This window comes from Callorhinchus milii, unplaced genomic scaffold (genome assembly GCF_018977255.1).
Source record: "Callorhinchus milii isolate IMCB2004 unplaced genomic scaffold, IMCB_Cmil_1.0 Scaffold2, whole genome shotgun sequence".
NCBI lineage: Eukaryota > Metazoa > Chordata > Chondrichthyes > Chimaeriformes > Callorhinchidae > Callorhinchus > Callorhinchus milii.
Window position 1 is genome coordinate 48,393,796 of NW_024704743.1, and position 26,013 is coordinate 48,419,808.

Genomic DNA, 26,013 nt, shown 5'->3' on the forward strand with positions numbered 1-26,013 from the left:
AGGATTTATAAAATAAACCAATTTAGTTCTTCCTGAATTAGTTTGTAATGACTCAATTAGCTTTTATTCCTGTACAAAAGAGATTTAAGTGAATAAATTAGCAGATCATCATTGGGGAAGTGTCAGCACTGAAGGACAGTTTGTAGATGTAATACAGAGTTGCTGTCACACCCTTAAGGTTGTAATATAGACATCTGTGTATACTTTGTGGTTTGGTGAAACAGACTTCTGCCATTCAGAGCCTGACAAGGGACCAAAAGTTACCGAGGGAATAGGCAATGCAGATGTCTCTGAAAAGGTCAGCTTGACACAGGCTTTGATGATCGACCTACTGCTCTGTCTGCTTTGATAAAAATCCGATAAACTTAAGACTGCTAATTGATCTGCAGCCTGTTTAAATGTTGGCCATGCATATCTTCATTGTGTATGATTAGCGTAGAAAGCAAATGAAGACTAGTAGCTAGAAATGCCAGTGACAGCAGGATAAAAATCATAACAGGACATGCCTACGTTGAACAGAATATATTCTTATCTGCTGCATTTTTGGCACCAACGCCTGTGCACTAATTATCAGATCAACTGGAGTGACTACACATGCTCAGTCAAACTACAGAACTGTGACCTTGCACAGTTTTGTTTCATTGCCTGTAGGTTTGAAAACATGATGCATCACCAACTCAAGGACATTGAATTCGATAAGACAATTCTGAGACACAAAGTGGGGCAGATCTGCTTCTTATCAGGACTTTACACCTCCCTTCAGCCAAGTGTCAAGTAGAGCAGGCTTTGCTATTGTATCTTTAATGTGTCCTGTGAGGAAATGCAGTCTGGGTCACCTTCCTCATCATGTACACCAAATACATCATTCCCTTAGTGCTGTCAAACAAAGAATGGGTGGACAGGGAGCATGTGCTCAGGAAGTTGCTTTTCAGATCTTTTCCTATTACAGCATATGGAGAGGAAACAGAAGCCTAGTTTCAGGAAAGCCCACAGAGGAAGTTTCAAGCAGGTTGCTGTTAGATTTTGTCTTGCACATGAGCTTTTCATAAAGGAAGTGGTCATTGGGTCATCTAATGACAGCAATGAGGATAAGCAGAAACTCTGTGATACTCTTATTTAGCATCCTAATGTTGGATGTTAGTACTTTTAGTCAAAAGATTGTCCATCTATATTTTTCTGTACGGTACATGCATTCCACGATTACCTGTTCTCCCCTAAAACTCTCAAAATGTTGACATGATATTCTGTACAAGCAAACGTAGTGTTGCTGCTGTTCCCTCATGACCTTTGCCCTCAAACAGACACTTAACTTTGTAACACAAGAAATTTGGTTGCCAAGTAGAGAATAAATGTTAACGAGGGTATTTCTTTCTTGCTATGATTCTCTTAAATGAACTTCTAACCTTAGTGAAGAATGCTAGATATTTTCAACCTTACTCTGCTCTCTGGAGAAGAAGCTTTTGTTTATATAAAATACTGAAGCTTTGGTTAGAGATCAGTGAAATAAGATGCATGATAGATGTTAAAAAAGTGCTATTTTCAATGTTGTCTGCATCACCACAAACTTACTGCCGTTCTGAAAATTAGCTATATTTTGATAGAGGAGCAAAGGTTATTTATTTTAAAAGAGAAAACAAATTTTAGAATCGTAACAGTCGTTTTGATGATAAACTACTGAACCAGTTTCGATGAATGTTCTTTTCAAACTTACAAATTAAATCGGAGATGGAAAGAGGGTTTAAATAGTCCTCCTTTTGTGATTGCTAGGTGAGCTTTCAGCCATTATATCCCCTCTCTGAAACCATTCTGGAGTTCCTCTTCCTTGCTTCTCCCTTTCAAACTTGTCTTAAGACTTCTTTCTTTGACTCTGCTATCTTCTTCTCCCTCCCCCATGGTTCAGGCTCTCAGGTCAGTTGTGTGAAATGCTTTAAGATGTCCTCTCGATGTGAAATTCACTCTGTTTATAATGCACCATATAATATTAATCCTTGCATTTGATATAGCACCTTATCATGTCTTCGAGACATCTCAAAGCGCTTCACAGAATATACTGTAAAGTAAATTGACTGTCTATTTTGTGGGCAGCCAATTGGACACAGTGGTATTCCACAAACAGTCGTGGATTGAATGACCAATTTATGATTATTATATTTTTTAAGGAATTATTACCCCCGGAAAAGAGATTGACAATCGATTAACAACCAGGTTCCTACTTACTGCTAGGTAAACAGAGGCGTGTGGTGTAAGGAAGCTTGCCCAACGTTTCACCCTGCCAGGAATCGAACCCAGGTCTCTCACTTGCAAGGCGAGTGCTCTAACCCCTAAGTACAGGCTGTCACATATCTTTGCAAGCGACCTCCAGAATCCCCCTGGCTTTCCCTTCCCTCAATGGCATAGTATATGTCCTTTAACTCCCTATTAGCATGGTTGAGATTCAGAACATCCATGTCAGGGAACCCCAGCCATGTCTCAGTGGTGCATTTATTGCATATAATTCTGTCCTCTCCAATCTCAAATATAAGTTTTCCCATTGCCTTTGTTATTTTTTTGAAACTCGGTCTCTCGTTCTATCTCTATTCTAATGATTCCTTACTGGATGTGTGTGGACACCAAGGAGAACAGGATTGGACTCTGCTGTGATTACAGAAGGACCTGCTAAGACTTAACTGCCTTACTTCATATAATGAATAGCCAGAAGACTGAGGTGTGAAGGATCAGCACCTGGCGAACATAACAGGGAATTAGTATCTTGAGGAGAGAAATTTTACTCCAAAAATTAAAAAGTTAGTTTTAATGGTAACAAACAATCAAAAACTATCTTTTATTTATCAGTACAACTTTAGTCATTTTACAGTTAGTGTATATATAATATACTAACTTTTATATACCAGTCCATTTTAATCTTGTTATAAGGGAAATATTCTTCATGGATTTTTTCAGATTAGAAATAAAGCAAAACAACAAGATAACATTTTTATAGCGCCTTTCACGTCGGGAGGACGTCCCAAGGCGCTGGACCATTGAAGAATATGTGTATCAGTTTTACTAAGCTGAATATTTCAAGTATTCTGATTAAATTTGCATCAGTGGAGACACTGTACATTCATTAATCTCTAGTATATACTTTATCAGATTGACCAGAGATCTGTTCTGAACAGAATTTGATACCTGAAGCATTTGTGCTGTGTCAAATTACAGTGGCAAACCCTTCAGGGCTGAAGTAGTACTTGGATATATCTGAGACCATTTAACCAACCTAATTCCCATTTGGTTGATGTATTTTATTTTCAAAGTGGCACAGGGAAATGGGAGTTTTTACTCTGATTAGACTTGTTGGAATATATTAGTCCACATTTTACTTCACTTTTTTGGATATGATTGATTAAATTTAAACCAAATTTAGGTTTACAGCTATTGTGTAAATGCAATTTAAGATAACCTGTATTCAGTTAGGATGTCCAGGTAGAGATTCCGGTGGATGTGAAAGATACCATGGCATTCTTCGAAAAGAAAAGGAAATTTCTCCTAATGTCCTGGCCAACAATCCGCAAATGAAATTGCGTCACTTGCTTCACTAACTTCATGACTCTTTGTTGGGCACTGCTATGCGCAAATTGGCTACCGTGTTCATCTTCATCTACTGTTCTCTCCACAGTAAAATCCTGTGGAGTCCTCTAAGACATCTCAACGATATGATAAGCCACATCTCTATATCAAATACAAGTATTATTATTGCAAGAAATTCTGCGGGAAAGCATTTAGGAATTTTTACTCATTCTGGAACAATCTATTTCAAAAACAGTTGTTATTTTTGAAAAAGGCAAGTGTGTATTTTAAGTGTATGCCTACAAAATAGTCACTACACTTTAGAGTAAATCCTGTGAAGAACTTTGAGATTCCTCCCGATGTGAAAGGCACATATTTAATGCAAGGATTATTATAATTATTATTATAAGTTCAACATGACAGCACCATTTCCAAACAGTGAATTTTAATGCCTGTGTCCTTTTTAAAACAAACTTACAGATGACCTCAATTTCATGGCACCCAATTCCTTTGTTTAGTAGCAAAAAAAAGCCATCCTGAGGTCACATGATAATGTTAACTGATCCTCTCATTTTTGAGACATGCAGAAATGACTCAACATGCTAAAGATGTATAGCTGTGACATATGTTGTGTTTGAGTAACAAACTTGACCTACTGTCTTGGGTATCAAATGTCAGATTGTGAACCAAGCTGCCAAAGTTGATCTGACATAACCTTGTAATTAGTGCTTGCTCAGTAGCATTACAGGGAATTTGTTTCACTCTGCGAGAGCAGAACCTATACCCCCAGAAAGCTTTGGTCTATGATAGCATTGCCATTATTAAACCTATTAGGATGAAGTTTTAATGAAGTGCATCATCATAACCCCACTGACATGGGATGTTGCCCTAGAACTTGGTCATTGTAACATTAAGATTCAAAAACAAAAACGCCATGTTTAATAAGGCTTGAAATTGGTACGCCACTCACAAATGCTTGGATGAAAGCCATGCAAGTAAAAAAGAAAATGGAGCCCTTTGAGGCTGGGTTAGTCCAGCTATAAAAGACAAAGAATGCTTTTGCTAAACAAGTCATCAATCAGCTAATTGCCTGAATGTCGGGTTACAAACCACAAGCCTTCTGTGTAAGTGAATTCAAAATGAATGAACATTACAGTTAATGTCTGAAGTCTTTCATTGTAGTACTTCCTAACTGAACTTTAACCAGTCTTACGTTCATATAAAATATATTTTTATGTAACAGAGCAGCGAATAGTGCTACTAATGTTTTACTACTGAAGTACCAAATTACATAGTTCAAGCCACAGTAATTCTTAAACAGGGAAAGAATATTAAATTGAAATAGTATTGCCAATCATGCAAGAGTAGAGTTATTTTAGCAATAAATAAAACTACTGAAGTTTTAATCATTTTTATCAAAGCGTTTAGCAAAAGAACAAGTGAGTTCTAAAGTCTCAGGATTTCAAAATTAAAATCAAAGTAGGAGCAAAAGTAAACATATTGGTTCCTTCAATTGGTAAAGATTGAAGTGGCAAAGATATTGCCCAGTGTGAAACTAGCCAGAGGTCAATGACACTCGGCTCGAAAGAGCTCCAGTTTCATTCTTGTGCCACGTGATGTCATCAAAACCATTGATCTAATTACTGCCTTGTATCTTGTTGCCACCATTTATTACCCTGTACCTCCTCAAAGAAATTCTCCACAAAACTAAAATACTGTAGCACCACCTTGCTGGCACTGAAGTAGCATCACTAGAAACATAAGTTTCTAATTCTTTGTATTTATTTGTGTATTGCCAGGGCACTGAGCTGTTAAAATAATTTATTTGCCACCCTCTATGCACTCCTAAGCCGCTTATTGTAAACTCTCTTCCACCATCTTAATGAAAGTAACACAAAATTGTTTAGTGTACTGCAACTGAAACTACTAAAGCCTGCGAGACTTATTATAGCTTTATTAATTTATTATTATACAATGAAATGTATATCAAAAAATTTAAACTGAACTTTCCTTAATAAGAGGGACATGAGAAAACAATGCAGTTACCACTTTTATTATCAGCTACCTGAAGAATATGATCACCTAACCTACTAAACACTGAATGTCATACCCAACAGCCAGTACATATATGCATTGATAAAAAACTCTTTCTTCTGGCTTTCTGACTACCTTCTACCTATTTTCACTTTCCACATACTATTTAGGAATTCAAGAAAAATATTTCCTGAAGCAAAAGTAAGATTGTTTTGTTTGAATTTTGTTTATCTTCAAAGGAGAGAAAGCAACTGACCATGCAAATTACTACCAAGGATTGTGGGATTGCTCAGGGGATCAAGCAGATGAACTTTCTTTTAAACGTGGTGACGCTATCTATGTGGTTAGCAAGGTAAGAGTTGTTTTTAGTTCTTAACCACAATGAATTTTATTTTCAATAATTTATATCAATACACTTGAAATACACTTTTGAGAACGTCTTGCATTTGTAAATTTCTTAGGGGATTCACATGATTGAACAATTAGTATGATTTTTGAGCAGGTCTGCTGCTGCTTAGAAACTAACTAAACATTAGGTTTTGCGCAGCAAGTGAATGGTTGGGATCTTTCCAAGCTGCGGTTAACCTCAGGTTCCTTACACTTGAAAGGGTTTGAGGGATGGCTGCATGCCCAAACATTATTTGAAATTCATGCAAATTATTTTCACTGACTAGTAATGTTTTTCAATTGTGTGGGGTGATTCAGTGTTCAATCTGCACGTCTCCTTTCATCTCCCTTGAAAAGCGAATAAAGCAGTTCAATTGAAAACCATTACCCTGAATATAGTATTAAACTCCGGTCTTAGAGGACATCCATTGCTTCCTGGTCAAAGCTACAAAAAATATTTCATGTCACTCAATGGCAGAACTGGTACAGTACACAGAGAAACTCTCATCATTTAAATGATAGTGGTGTTGAAATGTCTTACTGTTCCTAACATGTCATTTATTACAGTTAATTTAGCTTGTAATTAGGCTTATTTTTTGGAATGTCCCGTAACCTGACACACATAAATTATAATTTTTATTTATATATGATGCAAATGGTCAACTTCTGGGTTGTTAGGTCATCACTGATGTCACTTTCTCCACACTGCAGCTAACCAGTGCATCCCGCACATAACACGTATGCATAACATCCAGGAAGTGACATTAATGTTGCTTCCTGAATATAGCATGCATGCACAACGCACAGGAAGTGGTAACCTGACAACCCAGAGGTTATCCAAGTTTTGTACCCCAAAAAAAGTGGAAGTTATCTATTATATGACTAAAATCAATCAGAAAAAAAATTCCATCCATCCCATTTAAAATGAATGTTGTATATATGCAGAATGTGTAATAACTTCCTTTATATGATGCATGATATCTTTTTTTAAACTAATAGGATTAATTGTTTTACTTGGCATTCACTTTCCAGCTTTTCAACAAAATACAGTATATTGTTTACAGAATGCTGAAATAATCAAGGTTAATTCATTGCTGTTGTATCTATGTGGTACTGGGTCCCTGCATATTTAAAGTAACCACAAATATTTCCAGGTTTCTTTTGTTGAGGAAATACTTCAATCTTAGTACAGTTTCCACTGATGTTTATAAATTACTTTTACGGATTATGACCTCATGAGAACTGCTTCATTGAATTAGAGACATAACTCACTGTCAGACATGTATTTTCCTATCTTTACAAGGATGAATTATCTAGGTCTTTCTCTTAAGTGAAATATGTTGTCATTCTTTTTTCTCCTTGTGTGCAATGCCTAAACAGTTGCAACAAATCTCATGAGGTAAGCTTTTTTTCTTTTGAGCAGTCCAGTGTAATCTTGTCAGTGACTCTAAGCATTTGCTTGAGGTTGTTAGTTATTACTGAATTTACTTATTTCCCTCCAGTTCTCTTGCTGCTGTCACACATGGAAGATGTGCTGTCTAACTTTGACCTTGAGTTGTGTACTCCTTTTTACACTTCCAGCAATCGAATGATTCAGAGCAGGAAGTGAATTTATACTTCATCAGAATTGTTAAAACTGGGATGGAGAAGAGTTCTGCATAGCTAACCAGCACTCAGATTTTAAATGTTGTTAAGGAGACAGAAGTGAACGATCACTCTTAACAGTAATACAACACTGAACAACTTGCAAGTACTTTGGAACATCCTCCTGACATGAAAGGCTATATAAATGTAAATTTGTATTTTATTTAAGTAGCGCTTATCACGTAGGGTAGAGTTCCAAAGCATACATTCAATAAAAGAGAGATTTTTAGGAAGCTTTTAAAGATTGATAGAAAGGGGCAAAGCGGAGGAGTCTAAGGAGTAAGTTTCAGGTATGAGGAGACAGAGTGCTAGGCTTAGGGCGGGAGCTCCAATTTGAAAAGACATAATGGCAGAAGGTTCAGTCGGCTACTGATGCTGATTTGGAGGGAGCGAGGAACGAACAGCAGACTCGACTTTGCCGAGCAGAGCAAGCAGGAGAGCAAAGCAGAAGAAGGTCACAAAGATAGGGAAGACATGCAGAGATTTATATGTGAAAGTGAGGATTGTGGATATGTGAAAACTGGAAGACACTGGAGTCTATCAAGAATGTTGGGCATGTGAAGCTTAATGTGGATAAGGGTGCAAGTTGACAAATTTTGGATCAACTGTGCTTTCACCAACAGGGCATTACCTTTGAGGAGGATTAATTATTTTACTATTTAAAACATAACTATAACACGAACTACAGTTAAGAATCAGGACTAAAGGAACCCACATAGAAAATGTACTATGAAATCTTGGATGCCTAAAATGTACTGTATTTTAATGGGACTTACACATGGTGACTTCTCCTGGTAACTAGAAGTACGTTACAGCAGCCCCACTCCAGAATTAGATTGATCAGTGTGTTGCACGTCTGGTTACTGGCAAGAATCATGTTACAAATATTACATTTAAGATCTGATTTTCTCAATTCTCTTATAACCCTATTGTGGACAGCCTCTTTTTGATAAATCTGACTAAAACATTGCAAAAAACAGTTGAAAATAACTACTTTATTGAGCCCTGTGTTTGCAATAGTGCATTTTAACTGCAAATTAAATGCATTACCTTTTTGTGATTCGGGTTTGAATCCACATTTGCCTACAGCATAACGAGTGGCAACACTGTACAGTATATTCTGTGAAGCATTTTGAGATGTCCTCCTGATGTGAAAGGCACTATTTCAAATACAAGGATTATTTATTTAATCTCCTCTCTGCTGATTAAAGGTCCTACAGACAATTAATTTTGACAATGTCAGCTCAAAGCAAGATGGGATCACAGCACAATATTCGCCATAAATTGGGAATATCACTTGGGTTGGCTAATGTGAAAATGTTGATTTGGTACAGTAGAGATTCCTCTGTATACTTGTGGTGATATGTAGTGCCCTCAAAATATTGTATCACTTTAAAAGTGTTCCATCTATTATTTGCTATTCGTAGAATTGCTTAAATCAATTTATTTTACCCTTCTGTTTAGTTTTGTATTCTACAAACACAATTAATTATTAAGACAACCCAAGGCCTAAAAATCACAAATCATAAACTGTATTTGGAAATTATTTTGCTGACATGATCATGGGTCTTCTCACAATAAAGCTTAACATCTGGGCTAAACATAATTTTCTCCAACAATAATTGGTACCATTCACCACTATGCTCATTATTTTAACCTCCTTCCCATTTGTATATTGTATTCCATGGCTGAGAATAGAAATTGGCCATTTGTGAAGCAGATTGAATACAACTATGCAATTGTAAAATCACTGTTAATGCTCCATCGGTGCTAATGCTGTTGCAAGCACTCACATTACCTTATATTAGTTGGGTGAAACTTACACACTTGCCTTGAAAGGTTTCTAGTCAGTGAGAAATTACCCCCAAAATTTGGTATGGTATTTTATGGTTATTCTTTCATTATTTCAATGCATGCTATGACTTGCATAAAATAAATTAGAATATTCATACTGTAGTAATAAAACTTCCACTTCATATTTCTGACTAAAATGTATTTTAGCTTTGTGATGCGAGATGAAAATAACCAATATTTCACTGAAGTTTATAGAAGTAAAATAGTGAACATTTCTGTGTAAATTATTGACCATCAGTAACAGGATATTGGAAATCATTCACCTAGTGGACATCTGGAATAAGTAACCAGGAACTCAAAGAGCTTGTGGACCCTCGTTTCCAACTTCATGGTTGCATTATTTTACTAGATCTGGCTGCTCTAGAATTATCTGTACATTGCACCCAGTGATGCATTGTCAGAAGTTGGCACAAGTTAGTAAATAGTCCCTACATTTAAATTTTTTTTTGTTTCAAACGTTGACTGAAATTGTGCAGAATTCTTTGGCCCTTGAACTGTTGTCAGATTATGGATTAATGTTTCTAACATGCGGGCAATTGTTTGAAAGCAGAAATTGTTTCCATAGAGGATGAAGATGAACTGAGTAACATTTGAATTACAGATGTTGACCTTGGTTGTTAACTATATAATATGACCACACCAGCTTGTTACCTGTCTCTATTTAAAATTCTGTGTATTACGAGATTTTCAATTCCCAGTGATGCTGCAGGAAGTGTGTTACTCACCTCCTTTTTGTATTGGAGAGGGAGTGAGCAGACCAGAGTAAAGCAAATCGCTTGCACCACTTAACTTGGAACTTATACCATGAATCGCAACCTCGGATATTGTTCTAACACAAGCACATTGCCCTTGATGCTCACATGAAGAGAACATTCTGTAATTGTGCTCCTTTGAAGTAGTTACAGGAACCCAAGAACATGTTCATGTAAAAGTACAGTCTGAAACAGTCAGGACCAATAATGAGCTAAACGACTTTTTTAAAAGCACCTTATGGCCTCATGAATGTTTACTTTGTTCCATGCTTCTCAATTTTGGCACAGTTGGCAAATTTCTTGCCTCTGGGTTAGAAAATTGTCGGTTCAAACTGCACTTCAGAATTGAGGCATAGTCTAGGATGTCACTCCAGTAAAGAGAATCTGGCATTGACCATATATCAGTTGCAGTAATACTACACCCATTGCAAAACTCATTGAATCCCATACCATCTTTTGCAGATTATTTTTTGTGATGTTTCCCAGATAAAATCATCTATTTCTTATCTCAGAGTTAAAATGTACAACACTTTTAACATGGAGATGGATTCTACATGGAGACTGCATCAGATCAATGCAAATATTTATCAGAACAGCAATTGTTCACAAATATGATTATTGGTTCAACTACCAATGCTTGCTGTACATAAAGTTGAATAGTTATGTTCATGATATTTTTTGCCGAGATTCGATTTTTTCCGAGACTTCTCATGAAAATGTGACTATTAAAATATTTTACCTTGATTTTTTCATGTGCTTTATCATATTTCAGTTCACATAAAATCATAGAAATTTACAATGGAGAAGGAAGCCATTCGGCCCATCGAGACCACCAGTGGTCAGAGCAAATTATTCTTCCAATCCCAATGCACTTTCATATACTTGTCTATTTCTGTAGAGTCCTGTAGCTCAGTTGTTAGAGCACTCGCCTCACAAGCGAGAAACCTGGGTTCAATTCCCGGCAGGACGAAATGTTGGGGAAGTTTCCTTGCTCCACATGGCTCTGTTTATCTAGCAGTAAGTAGGAATCCAGTTGTTAGTCAAGTGGCGTATCGTTTTTCTGGGAGTAATAATTTCTTCAAAAATAAATAAATAAATTGGTCACTCAATCACGACTGTTTGTTGGACATTGCTGTGTGCAATTGGCTGCCGGTTATTATTTTATTTTGAGAATTATTATTTTGAGGTAGGATTTTACAATTTCTTGGTCACACAACCACTAAACAAGGCAACATGTAACATCACGTTTCTGCATTTATTCATAAATTAGTGCAAGTATCTCTATAGTTGGTACTGGTGCTTCTTTCTGTGAGGAACCTTGTGAAAAGGCCATCCCATTTGCTAGCAGCTTTACCTAATGTAATCAACTCAGACCCACTAGCTTTACCCAATTTGGTCTCATTCTTCTAAAATACCCATCATGTTGTCCTCTCATAACAGCCTCAAACTTTCTGAATTGAGTGTTCTCAAACACTTCCTGGTAATCTGTTCCAGTCATTCATTAAAAGATCTCTAGTTGTGTAAAGAAATACTTTAAACATTAAGAGTTAAAAATCTATTTGTTTTATTTTTACTTGTTTAGTTGCTCTCTGATATTCTGGTTAAGTGTATATCTACCCCAGTATCTTTCAGCAAGCGCAGACAATCACATCCTTGCTTAAGTAGGAATGACATTGGCATTAACTTAATGACTCAGAAGCAGGCCACTTTTTGCCTAAAATAAATTGCCAACTTCTGGGTCATCCAGCCATCGACAACATCACTTCCTGCTTTGCATATGCGCAGTAAGCAGGATTTGACATTGGTGATCACCGGCTGACCTAGAAGTTGGTTATTTTTCTTAAAGCACAGAAACTGGCCGGCATAGAGGAAGCATGTCAGGCTATTGCAGACAACCCACTATCATACCTCACTATAGCATGGGTTGTGATTTTATGGATCCCAAACATGGGGTTATAATAGGGCTCCACTGTATATAAATGTTATCAAAATAATATCAAATGATACATATATAATAAAATCTCTTTGTTAGATGGACATTCAACTTGTTACATTGTTATATTATTGGCTCAATAAAAGTAGAGTAAATTATGGCTTTACTACCAAAGTACACAACATGGATATATTAGTAACGAAGTGTAGCCAAGTTGTTATCCAAATACACAGATACAAGCTTGTTCCAAAAAATGACTACAAACATTTTTAAAAAAGTGATAATAATAATCCTTACATTTGATATAGGGCTTTTCACATCTTCTAGACATCTCAAAGTGCTTCACAGACTATACCATAAAGTGAATTATTTGTGGGCAAACGCGGCAGCCAATTGCGCATAGCAAATTGTCCCACAAACAGTCGTGGATTGAGTGACCAAATTATCATTGTTTTTTAGGGATTATTATCCCAAAAAAGCAATCCGTCAATCGACTAACAACCAGGTTCCTACTTACTGCTGGGCAAGCAGAGGCGTGTGGAGTAACGAAACTTGCCCAACATTTCGCCCTGCCGGGAATAGAACCCAAGTCTCTCGCTTGCGAGACGAGTGCTCTAACCACTGAGCTACAGGACTCCACTGTAGCAGCTTTAATAGTAGCTTTACAGCTTTTTCATCATTTTAGTGATGCCATCAGACTCGCACAGTAATGTACTGGTAATCTGCAGCTGTTCTTCAAAGGTGAAGTTTATTTACTGCAACCTTTCCACCAGAGTCATGAAGCAATATCCAAGTATTTTCAAATCGTTGAACTGTGAAGCCGGTTTTAACCCAGATGCTAGCCAGGATCAGGGGGTCCTTTGAGTCTGTTTATATTCTTGGCTAGCTTCAGGTTGGAGCTTATATTTAAGAAGGTGGGGAACAGTTGCTTTTGTGGACCTCTGCCAAGAACACGGAGATGTATGTAATAGCTTCTTTTATATGGGCTGGAGAACTTGCCTGCTACGTTTGTTTGGTCAGCCAGGTGTTTGACCACATCCAGAAAGCCATCACCATGTTTAAGGGTATCCAAATCAGAGTGAGAGTTCCATATATGTATGCCATTTATATATGGAATTTTCCCTGTGTTGGTATAGAATGCCCGCACTCTCCCTGGAGGGGCGCACCCTCCTTATCTAATTCCCCAGAACATTAGCAATTTTTCTAATATGAAGCCCTTGCAGAATAGGTTGTGATTGCTTGATTTATATATTTTGACTCAACTTTTGTTGACGGAGGAGGGTGAAATCTGACAAGTGAGTATAGGCTCACTGCATAGACATTTTTGTTTTGGCTTACCTGAAAACTAAGAAAACTGGTTGACCAGGGAGGCTGAAAATTTTCTCTCTACTGCCAGCAGTCGGTGCCAGGAGCAAATTCTCTTTATTCTATGGGTTTGGCAATGAATATGCTCACCAGGCACTGGCCTACTACATGCCCCCCCTGCCCCACCATCAGCAGTCAGGCTTTCAGTCCATCTACCCTCACTCTCTGGAACTCCAACCTGGAGTCCCTTCAACTCTCTTCCTGCCTCACCTCTTTCAAGGTCCGTCTCAGGATTTTTCTCATTGACTGCGCTTTTGGTCATCTTTTGCCCTCCGGTTTCTACCCCACGATGAAGGGTTTGAGGCAGCAAGTTTGAGGCCTAATGGCTAAAAGCACGTACCGCCATTGGTGGAGCGGAGGGAACATGCAGGAGGCTGGAATCAGCTCAGCGAAGGCAACCGGTGGTGGAGTGGGTGTAAGCAGGTCAGAGAGATAAGGAGGTGCCAGGCATGAAATGATTTATACACGAGTGTGAGGATCTTGAAATCAGTCTGTTCTGTAATAGGGAGCTAGTGGAGCCTGGGTTGATGGTGGTACGAAAATTACATATGAATCATAAAGATTATTATTGACCTCCCTTTCAGATCTATTTCTGGCTAGCTTTTAGTCACTATGCTGAATCTTTGGAAGTTTCTCCCTCATTCACTCTGCCTTGCCCACTCCTTCCCCTTTTACAGATCACGCCTAGAAACCTTCCTCTTTTCATAAAAACGTAAGAACATAAGAATTTGCTCGGCGAAAGAAGACCTTGGTCTATCTAGTTCGCCTTCCACAATCCTGGCAGTCGCTTAACATGTCGTGTCCCAAACTATATCTTATATCCTGAGATATTATTTTCTAACAGAAATCTAATTTGTTCTTGAAAGAATCCACATTTTATACTTCCACAATTTCCCTAGGGATGCTGTTCCATTGTTTACTACTCACTCACTGAAGCAGTGTTTCTGAATTACCCCCCTTCAATTGCAGACTGTGTCCTCGGGTTCTACTATTCAGTACAAGATCAAACAGCTTATCATGGTCTACATCATACAGTCCCTTTAGAATCTTAAAGTCCGAAATCATATCGCCCCTCAACCTTCCCTTCTCCAGTTTGAATATGCCCAGTTTACCTAATCGCTCCTCGTAGTGCGGTTCCACCATCCCCTCCTTCATTTTGGTTGCCCTCCTCTATATCCTGTGAATCGCTGCAATATACCTTTTATATAGCGGTGACCAGAACTGCACACAGTATTCCAAGTATGGTCACACCAGTGATTTATAAAGTGGTAGAATCACCACACTTTTTCTGCTCAATATTGCCCTTTTAAAACAACCCAGCATCTGGTTTGCCTTACTGACTACTATCGAGCACTTTTGCGATAGCTTCAACTCATTGTCAATTAGAACCCCCAGGTCCTTTTCATTTTCTGTACAGATTATTTTCTTTCCATTTAAATAATAGTCCCTTCCTGGATGTTGTTCCCATGTGAAGCACTTTGCATTTCGCTACATTGAATCTTGAATGCCATCGATTTGCTCAATTCTTCCATCGTCCTTACTGTCACCTCTTCCCGCGGCTCGGCATCAGGCTCCGCCACCATTAAGTGCTCCGAAATGTTACCCAGCGTGAAGGGCACTACATCAATGCAACGTGTTGTATCTTTTCCCCCTCATTTTGGACTCAGCAAAAAGTGGAAACCGCCTGTCCACCTTACCATTTTCTACCTTTTTATAATTTTGAACGCCTCTGTCTCAATAAAGAAACTTTAAACATGTCACCTCAAATGTTACAATCGTACCATAAATCAAATAATTGCCAATTTAATTTAGGGGGTAAATCGATCTTCAATCAAAACTTCCTAATAAAAACACAATATTGTATATAATACAGCACAACAATACAATACAAATTTACATTTATATAGCACCTTTCACGTATAAAACATTCATATCATGTAATGAACTGTAATTTTCAAAAGTAAAATCAGATTTGAATAATTCAATATCTATTGAAATGTCATATCTTATTTAGATCATTTTCCCAAAGTACTTTTGGTTACTAATTAAATTGAGTATTTTTGCAGCTAATTATTGAAGTTACCAATCACTTTTTGAACACTGTCTTTCAAGTATCAAACCAAAAGGTACTGAAAACAGATCTCACTTGGTTTAAATTTAGTAGCTGCCAATGAATTTTGTCTGTTTTCAGAGAACAGATCGTAAATACTTGTGTATAGATGAGAAACGGTGGCTCATGGCTTTAGCAGCTGCTGGGTCAAGGTTCTGTTGAAGAATGACTAGTTTCTGGCTCTATTCTGTTGTTTTCGTCATAAATAGCGTCGAGTTTGCATTGAAATTTCTGACATAGCCCATAGGAAAATCCCATTCACAAAATTATGTTATAGGGCCACTCTTTTACAAAATCCAGATATTGCCTCCTGTCTCTGAGTAACAGAATGCAGACGTTGTAAATGCCAGCAAAAAGGATGACAATGTGTGTGAATGAGAGCCTTCTCAAGAATACAGTACTGTACTTCATGAATTTGTATCACAAACTCAAACGTAGTGAACTTCGATTTTTTAATTTATATTTGAATATTTTTGTATAGGCTCCAGACTGGAAATTGCAGATGCTTCATTTTAAATAGCTCTAGGTCTCAGTCACTCCATGTACACTGTACTACACAGCAGGGTTAGCTGGGAAGATAAATCCTAAGCCTAGTTCACTTCTATATGTGCAAAAAGATTGATTATTTATGATCATGACACAAACATCAAGGATACTGATCATTCAGAGGTTTTTGTACAGCTGCTGATCCATGGACTTTACAGTAAGAATACACTGGTATCGAACCAATTCAGAATTGTGGTTCTAAGCTTTCAGTGCTTGTATCAACAGTCTAATTTTGGCTGTTTGCATTAGAAAATTAACTTGATTTACACTAGTACAAAGATGCCACTGCAAACAGTGCAGCTTTATCAGCAGAAGCAAGAGTGAGCTGAACAGCACTGCAATTCTATGTTGGCATTTCATGTATGTCATTTCTAAATTAATTTCTGCTCCACTACACCATATACAAGATGACTTATGAAATGCCTGTAGGATCAGTTGTATGGTAACCAAACAATACAATACTTAAGCATTTTACAGTAAGGGTCTTAGTTTATGTGGGAAATTATTGTTTAGCTCTGTTTGCTAAAGCTTTGTTTAATAGATAAAATAACAACAACAACAACTTGGATTTATATAAAAGTCTATGGCAGTATTGATCTTGCTTTCTGTCTGGTGTCATTTTCTTTGTTGGTCCCTATGAGCACCAGCAAAAAATATAGCACGTTGCACCTGCACAGCATTCAAGTAAACTGGTACAAGATCAAACCTTTTGTGCATCCAAGTACACCATCGTGTGGTTGAAAAGGGAAGTGCCTCTCAGTTTGTGTGTATTTTTCTTGCTCTTTCCTTTTAATTTTCTAACCATTAAGCATTTCAGTTTTGTAAGACACAGGCTATCTGTGAAACAAAATAATTATTTTAAGTTGTATGTGAAGGTAAGATTATTCTGAATAGTCTAATGTAGATACAGTAATTGTAATGAAGATAATGTTTGCTTCATACTGAATATAAAAGAATCAAAGACTGACTCCTCCATTTTCCCGGTAATTATAACACTTAGAAAATGATATCTACAGTCTGAGGAACTTTATATGATTATTCATCTTCAAAATTTCAGTCTGTTTTAGATCTTACTGATTGAAAAACCATTCATATAAATTTACACTATGACAAAAAGAAAATTCCACTTCTCTTTGTGATTGTCCAGCTTGGAATTTATGCTTCTGCAGCAGATTCTTTTCATACATTTTTCTCAAAAAATTATTTTGCCTCTCCCCTTAGGCATGATTGGGCCTGGCAGACTATAGCCAACAATATATTTTTATGAGGAAAAACAATGAAATAAAAAAGCAGGTACACAGAAATAGATTTTTAAAAACACAGCAAATCTCACTGATCACAGATTAGTCTGTCTGTAGATTCCTCTTATCATTTTAATAGCATCTTCCTCAAATAATTCCATTTGCTTTAGAATGTCAACAAATTGTTCCGCAATTTATATTCCTTCGTATATGGGTCTGATAGTCTTAAGATGATAAGTAATCATTTACTTTGTAGCTAAAGATTCTAAGTACACTATCTAGATATTTTTGCACAATTACAAGTTCTGCTGCATGACTTCTCAGAATGTTTAGGTCACTAATGATAATGAATTTTTAAGAGGACAAAAAAGTTTAGTCCCATTCCTCTGAACTAATTGCCACGTATCCAGGAACAATACTTTGTTTTAGTTGGACTCCAGAGAACACACTTTCCAATATTTTAATACTATGAAGCATTGAACCAGAAAAACATTTAGTCCATTCTTTCATCCCAATCTGTTTCCTGGAGAAAAGATCTTTGTGGAACCCCATACATTATCAAACTCCAGAACATTCAGCCATATCCACATATTCACTCTTCAACCCTGGCCTTCCTGTCATAGGCAACATTTTCCCTCTTTCCCCATTCTCCGTACCCCGACAGAACCTATTGTGTAAAATATTGCTTAGAGTTTGAAATATTTCTATACTCTTCTATAGGTAGCAACATTTGTATTTAATTCATGCTTTGTTTCTATATAATTGGTTTGGCTTTTGTTTTTGTATTTTAAATTCTGTACATATTACGAAGATTCATTAAATAATAAATATTTTCAAATATTTGTGTATTTTACCACTATGATGGACAATAGTGCTTAAGAGTTAACACATTTTATTTCCACCAAATAGGTCACTGTGGTTTACATTTTCTGAACTTTTCTCACCTACATGATATACAAATGAGTTAATCTTAATCAATCTATCATCTCCAATTTCAAAGTATTCATTAACAGGTGGACAAGCAGACTGAATAGAGATGTTTTAATTTTTTTAAGAACAAATTGTTTTGTACAGGCACATATTTGAAATCTGTCATAATTTTACTTTTTGTAACCACAGAAAGTATTTTGCTGACGTTGCTATCAACAAAACCAGGCTCCTGTTGTGGTGGTTATTTTTTAGATTTACAACTCATACCCTTTTATTCTTTCTTGTTTTCCATTTGCTACAATTATCAAATGCCTCTTTTACTCGAAAGCCTCTGATTTATGTACTCATTGCTTTTATGTGTCTGTGCATTTTTGCATTTTAACCTATGGTCCTTCTTGCCAATAAATCGGATTGCTGTTAACTATGTAATGACTAAAGAACCACGGTTAAACCATGTTCAGGAATAAGATGTTTAAATGTTCCAAGTAGTTCCGCAAATATCATTAATAAGACAATGTTATAGATGATCTCCCTTGTATTGACATGCTTGTATTGATAAGCTGCCGTTCTTTGGTGAAGTAGTTGGGGGTAGTTATCAACATATTCTATGATGAAAAATGTATTTGAGTACTGTAGGCTAGTGAAATGGTTATCCCAGGCACAATCTTTCTGTGCAAACAATAAATCACTTTTAAAAGCACTGAATCAGTCACTTTTAATGTACTGTAATATAAATGTTTTTACCTACAGACATATTGGTGAGCTGAGTATTGTACTGAAGAAAACTGTCTTACCAACTGATTGATGTTTCCTTGCTGTAATAAAGATATTTACACCAATAATATAGAGTAATATCTATATATTATGTCTCATAGATACTTGATTTTGATGCCAGGAAAGTACTATACTTTGAAGAATGAAAGTAGTAAGATAAGAGTTAATAGCAGTGTGAGAGTGATAACTGTGTAGTAATAGGCACACATTTGTAGTAATTTAAATGAGAAGAAAATGTAATTGAGCCGCTGTTCTCTTGACCTACAAGACAAAACTGAAATATATTTACTATACTCGAGTGGGTTCCTGTGCATAGAAATTAACCTTGTGTCTATGAGTGGTGACTTTATTGACCTTTTTTTAAAATGCTATTTGCAATTTGGCACTACTTATAACCCATTTTTACTTGACTTAAATCTTATTTAATGTTGTTTTAGAAAGATGAATTTAGCTAGTTTCATAATTCTTCAATACCTTACATTGTAGGTTTCCATCCTTACATGTATGTACCCAATAGACTTTGGTTATTACTTTATCTCTGGGCAATGATAAAAGGCTGCCCAAATATTTAGCCCAGTGTTTCACAAATCATAAATTACTTTTGGTAGAAGTCTGGAGTTGACTGCTAAGTATCACAATCACCACAGATTATAAAATTATTATGCAATTTCCTCAGAGTTGAGCACGTAAACCCATACACCATGAAATGTCATGCCACAGGTTAACATAGTTCACGCTGCTTCAGTAAATTAATTGTCCAATGTTAAGACCGTTTGTCCACCTAGAAAATTCTATTGAGCAACTTTGCTTAATGTGTGAACATTTCTTTGATATAGAGGAAATTGGTAAAATGGCTTAACAGTAGAAATAGTTATTTGTGTTTCAAGTAGATCCAGAATTGTTATCCAGTACAGTATTTACAGTAATTTAAAAATTTTGACTGAAATAAGTTTGGATTAATTAGTTTTAGTATTAAAATTAAAAATGTACTTTAAGATTAGTGTTTTAAGAGTTAAGGAATACTTGACTTATCTTGAGTGAATTAGAAAAATATGATGAATATTCATCACTACAACATCACCCAGCTCCGCCACTGCCTCTCTCCTCAGGCCACCAAGACCCTCATCCGTGCATTTATCACATCCATCACATTCAGGATCGATTATGCCAACTCCCTGCTTGTCGTTCTTACCAACTCTTCCCTCCACAAACTACAGATTATGAAGAACTCTGTAGGTCGTGTCCTCTCCCGAACCAAGCTCCGTGAAAGGGTGGTCGAGGCCGATTCAATAACTACTTTTAAAAACGCGGTGGATGGATATTTGAGGAGCACGGGTTTGCAGGGTTATGGGGAAAGGGCTGGGGAGTGGGTTTGACATTAATTGCTCTATTCAAAGAGCCAGCACAAACTTGATGGGCCAAATGGCCTCTTTTTGTGCTGTACAATTCTATGATTGTATGATCTCTGCCCCCACCCTTTGGACCTCCATCCCAAAGTCCCTTTGCCTCGCCCCTCCCTTGTCTCGTTCAGGGCCCGTCTCTTCGACTGTGCCTTCGATCAGCCTCCTACCCCTGCCCTCCAGCCCTCCTGATCCCAACCCCCAGCTTGGGTGTAAAATGGGATATTCAGCACCTTGGGAGGTCCTCCCAACATGAAAGGCACTATATAAGTATTTTTTGTTGTTGTTGTTGAATATTCCTCAACCAATGTGATACCTGTACAAGATTTTGCTGGAAATTTATCAACATCTTTGTTTGTTGACATTGGTTTATTGACTGTCAGGGTCTTATTTACTTAAGATACTACAAAATAGTTTATTCTTAAGTGCAATGTCATACTGTAACATTTTTCTTTTCCCTCTTGTAGCATCAACCTGCTTGCCTTACTCACAACTTTGTTGGTTTATAGGCCTTACAATCTGGTCACTATTTGTGACTGCTGTGCATTTTAACTTAAAATAGAATATGCAAACCATTGCCCTGATAGTTAGAGTGAACCTAGTTGGAAAAGCTATGGGATATACTTCAGGGACTTCTAATTTCTTGGCTTTCTGCAACTCATTTTTGTATTCTCTGAACATAGGCTAGTAGACTGTGCCTATCACCCATTACCTCTTGCTCTCCTCTCCCCTTCCTGAGGGAGTGATTGCAAATAGCTCTAGAGTTCCGCTTTCTGATTGCTGTTGAGTGACACATTTTGAAAATTCTGTGGATGTCAGATTAGGACAGAATGGATTGGGCTATGATATGCCTATCCTCACTGTGTAGCAGCCAGCAATACCTATCTGTTTTTGCACTCATTCAGAATAGTTACTGTATGTCAGCCTGGCTCAGTGGTAGCTCTCTCGCTTCTAGAGTCAGAAGGTTGTAGATTCAAGCCCCACATCGGGACATGGAACCACATAGTCTAAGATGACACTACAATGCAATTCTGAGGGTGTGTTGCATTGTTGTAGATGCCGTCCTTCAGATGAGACGTTAAACCAAGGTCCCATCTACCTGTTGAGGTGGACGTTAAATATCCCATGATATTATTCAAAAAGAGAAGGGAGTTTCTCCCAGTGTCCTGGCCAACAATCACGCAAATAAAATTGGTTGTTCATTCCATGGCTGTGGGGACATTTCGCCGTCAAAATATAGATTCAAAAACATTTTACAGTATATCTGTGAAGCACTTTGAAATGTTACAACAACGTGATATAGTGTTATATAAAATTCAAGGATTATTATTATTAATAGTTGGATGGAGGAAGACTGCTGGTGCTGCAACAATCTGAGTCACTACCTTTAAGGCAGGTGAGTAAACTTGAAGGAAGATATCAAAATTACTTTGGGATTTAATGATGCATCCAAGTTTTAATGAATGTGCCCCAAGCTAAAAGTGCCCACTTTCAAAGGTATTTTGGCATGTTTCAGGACAAATACCAGGACATTTTTTCTTTAAAAGAGTGTGCTTTTAGGGTAATAAATATTTATATGGGGAGGACAAGTTTGCAGGGCTATGGGGAGAGAGCGGGGGAGTAGGATTGAATTGGATAGCTCTTTTCAAAGCGCCGGCACAGACACAATGGGCCGAATGGCCTCCTTCTGTGCTGCATAATTCTATGATTCTAAATTACTGGAACAGGTTCGAGGAAGGGTGGTTGAAGCCAGGACAATGGACTTATTAAAAAAAAGCATAGCTCAATGTTGTAATGGGAGGATGTAGGGTGGGATTTCTTGAGGAATGGCCTTCTTCGTTCAATCTGATCTTGTGAATTAAAACTATTATTAGAGATATTTGGCTGCATGGCATTGAGGAGTGTTTATTAATAATGATAATCCTTGCATTTGATATGGCATTGATTAGCTTCTTCCAATAAAAACTGTACCAAAGCAATGGAACCCTGCTATAAGATGCTAGCTGGGAGTCCGTAAAATCCCATCCAGCCTTAAGGAGGTGAGATTGTAGATCAGCACTTCTGCATTCACTGTACATGCACACACAGCTTCCCATTCACAGGCCAGCTCCCTGCATTAAAAAGGGCCAATCTCCAAATAATTAAGTCACTGCCAATGTCGCTACCTGTGCTACATATGTGTGATACATGAAAATCATGTTGGAGGCAACCTGGAAGGTGATGTAGAAGTCTACTTTTGTTTAGCATAGCTGGAATGTGGGAAGTCAAAATGGCAACGTCTGGAGCAACAGGTTGAGAATCCTCTCCACTGGTGCTTACAGTGATCTCACTGGGGTTTACCCACATTTTAGATTTTTGAATGTACTTCTGTAAGAGACTTTAAAGTTGGATTATGTCACAATATACCATTAAAGGTAGAGTGTGCTTAAAGCTTACGTACAGTAAACAGTTTCATTTGTTTAAGAAAGAAAATTTTGTATTTTAATTTTTTTTTAAATGTAGCCTCTATTGAAACATAGTTTAGGGAAAAGTGCAGTAAAACACCTCCCCCACTGAGCCGCACTTGTCAGTTGTCCATTGGATTCCAAAATGTAAGCATAGGGTTATAAACAATTGTGAAATTGTGCTCGTATGTGTGTGTTTAAACATCTAAGCAACCACTCAAATGCGCACAACACAGTTTTCCCCAACAGCGTAAAATTAATGTACAGTATTTTATACCCTGCAGGGTTGGCTCAGAAGGAGATAGAAAATAAAGAAAGGTAGGGAAACTCAGCGATAGAGAGACTCAGATAAAGGGAGAGAGGAGAGAAAGGCAGAGTAGAGAGGGGCAAAGAACAAGTACTGGTAGAGAGAGTGAAGTACCACAATGACAGTATCACTACTGATGGAACCTTTTAATTAATGCTGTAGCGCATTTGTATTTAGCCCATGTCTATCTACTCTTTATCTACAATGAGACCAGTCCCAATTATAGCAGAAAATCAGCTGTGAAATAATCTCTGCTGTATTTAGCAAAAAGTCACTGCAGCTTTCAAAAGTATTTGAGAATTAAAAGTTAAAATTTGACATGCAGACAGTCTCTTAGCTTGTGAAAAAAAGATACAATTTAGAGGAAAATCTCCTAGGTTAAATTAAATGGAGTTTTTTTAAAAAAAATAACTACACTAAGGTAACATTGGACGCATGAGGTAAGCGTGGTTCAACTAGCAGACTGTGGGCCACATTCAGCCCAGCTGGTGATTTTATCCAGCCCGAGACCATTTCCACCATTCCAACTTCTGCTCCTTCTCTCCCTCCCTGGTGAACTTCCTCGCAGGGCAGAGGCAGGAGTTGGTGGTTGGGAGGACGCAGTGCGGAGACTGGAAATAATTCTGCAAGGCAGTGTCCCACAAACAGTCATGGATTAAGTGACCAAATTATCATTATTATTTATTATTGTTATTATTTTATTTTTTGAAAGGATTATTGTCCCCGGAAAAGCAATCTGCCAACTGACTAACAATCGGGTTCCTACTTACTGCTAGGTGAACAGAGGCATGTGGAATAAGGAAACTTGTCCAACGTTTCGCCCTGCTGGGAATCAAACCCAGATCCTCTCACGTGCGAGGCAAGTGCTCTAACCACTAAGCTACAGGACTCCATAAATTATGTTATGTTTCTGAAAGGAAAACACAAAATATTGCTAATACACCAGCAGACTTTCTCAAATAGGGAATCCAGCCCACAGCAGCCAAAATGTTGGTCCACCCTCATTAGGTTATGCAACATTTCTGCTTCTTGCGCCTTTTAGTTTTGCTACAGAAATCCTCTCATATCAAATTGTTTCAGAATGTATTCTTGAACTAGAATGAATTATGAATATTGTCTGGGATTCATTTTCGCCCTCATGCTCTAAGACACTACCTCATATGAAGGGGCTATAAAAATGCAAGTTATTATTGTTGATGCTTCAATCTTTGAATGTGAAGTCTGTTCAGACTTCCCATTTTGATTGTCAGAACTGCATACTTACATTTGTGTGTATTTTTCAATGTGTTCTATTTGTTCCCTTAAATCTGTTTACATTTCTACCATCTGGAGCAGGTTGAAGGCTTTGTATTAATTTATTTCTACAAAAACAGCTAAATCATTAAGTTAATGGGGCAAATAGTAAATCTTTTAAAGGAAAAATGTTTTGCAGAGACAATGTCCCTAGTATTTCTCAAGTCTCATATATCCACAAAATTAAAGTTTTAAAGATATTAGTGTGAAATCAAAGATGTTAAGATAGAAGTGAACAATTAATTTTATTTTGTTTGTATGAAGATTTTTTGAGCCTCTGGAATATGTCAGGTATGTCAGAATATCCATTTGGTACTTCAACCTCTTTCAGTTTAAATTTGTTTGTAATCGTTTTTCATCCAAAGGTTTTAGACATTTCCCTATGAATGTCAATGTCCCATATGGTTAAAATTATTCACTGAACTAATATAATGTATTAGGTAACAGGTAGAGGGAAATAAATGTTTGTCAAACGTGAATTTGTTTTTATGTAAGTATAGTTCTTGAATGTAATTATCGTTTATACCGATAACTAAAATCAAGTTACTGACCTATGATTGGACTGCTATCAGATGACGGATTTATTTCAGCATGTCAGTTATTCATATACTGTAATTAAATTGCCCCTCCAAATTGTCTGATAGATCTATTGTGGGACCAGTATACACTTAGCCATCTTAGCCATCATGTGCCATCTTAGCAACGTGGGGTACTGGTTAACTGGTCGCACTCTACAAAATAGAATAACTTTTATTTTATAATATCATTGTGGAAAAACTACAATAGCAGTGCTAACTTTTCTCAGCCCTTTAATTATAGAAGCAATATCTATTCTTTATTTCAAAATTCTCTTTGTTCCCTTTTCCCCAAAATGGCCTCCTCCTCACTACCCCACCCCCAACCAAAAAAAACCAATAAACCGAACCTTTCTATTTCACAGGACACCCATGATTTCACTTCTATGGTTGATTAAGTTACTGATTGTGAAAGATGGCATTCCACAATTGGTTATACTCCACACCAATAATACTCAAGGGGCCTTAAAGTTTATAGTATCACGTAGAAGTACCTGTTCATTGTGATGGGATATGATCTACTTTCAAATATCACCTCTAGGATATTATAGGTATTAGTCAAATGGCTTCAAATTGCAATATCTTCTCTTTGAATAATAAAAATTATAAAAATGTCACTAAGAAACTTCATTTCAGTTTGTCAGTATTTAATCTGTAATTGTTTTGGGGAATTGTTGCTTTGAAAGAAATTATCTTTTCAGACAATGCTTAACAGAAAGAGGACTTGTATGTCAAAATCTTACCCGTATTTTCATGCCTGTTGTCGGTCAAGGGGCAGGCTGTAAAACCTTGGTGATGCTGGATTGATTTGCACTCTGTTAACATGAAACTGTATTGCACAAACAGATTGTCATTCCAACTTTTAACACCACCAGACT

The 26,013-nt window shown here is 37.1% G+C and overlaps 1 protein-coding gene across 1 annotated transcript in view; it reads left to right on the top strand.

Moving 5' to 3' along the window:
- The window catches only part of skap2 (src kinase associated phosphoprotein 2), a 144,908-nt gene that overhangs the window by 112,588 nt on the left and 6,307 nt on the right, over window positions 1–26,013 (top strand). Inside the window, exon 11 of the mRNA XM_007900498.2 lies at window positions 5,820–5,932. Coding sequence (XP_007898689.1) covers window positions 5,820–5,932 — 113 coding nt within the window. The remainder of the gene's footprint in view (window positions 1–5,819; window positions 5,933–26,013) is intronic.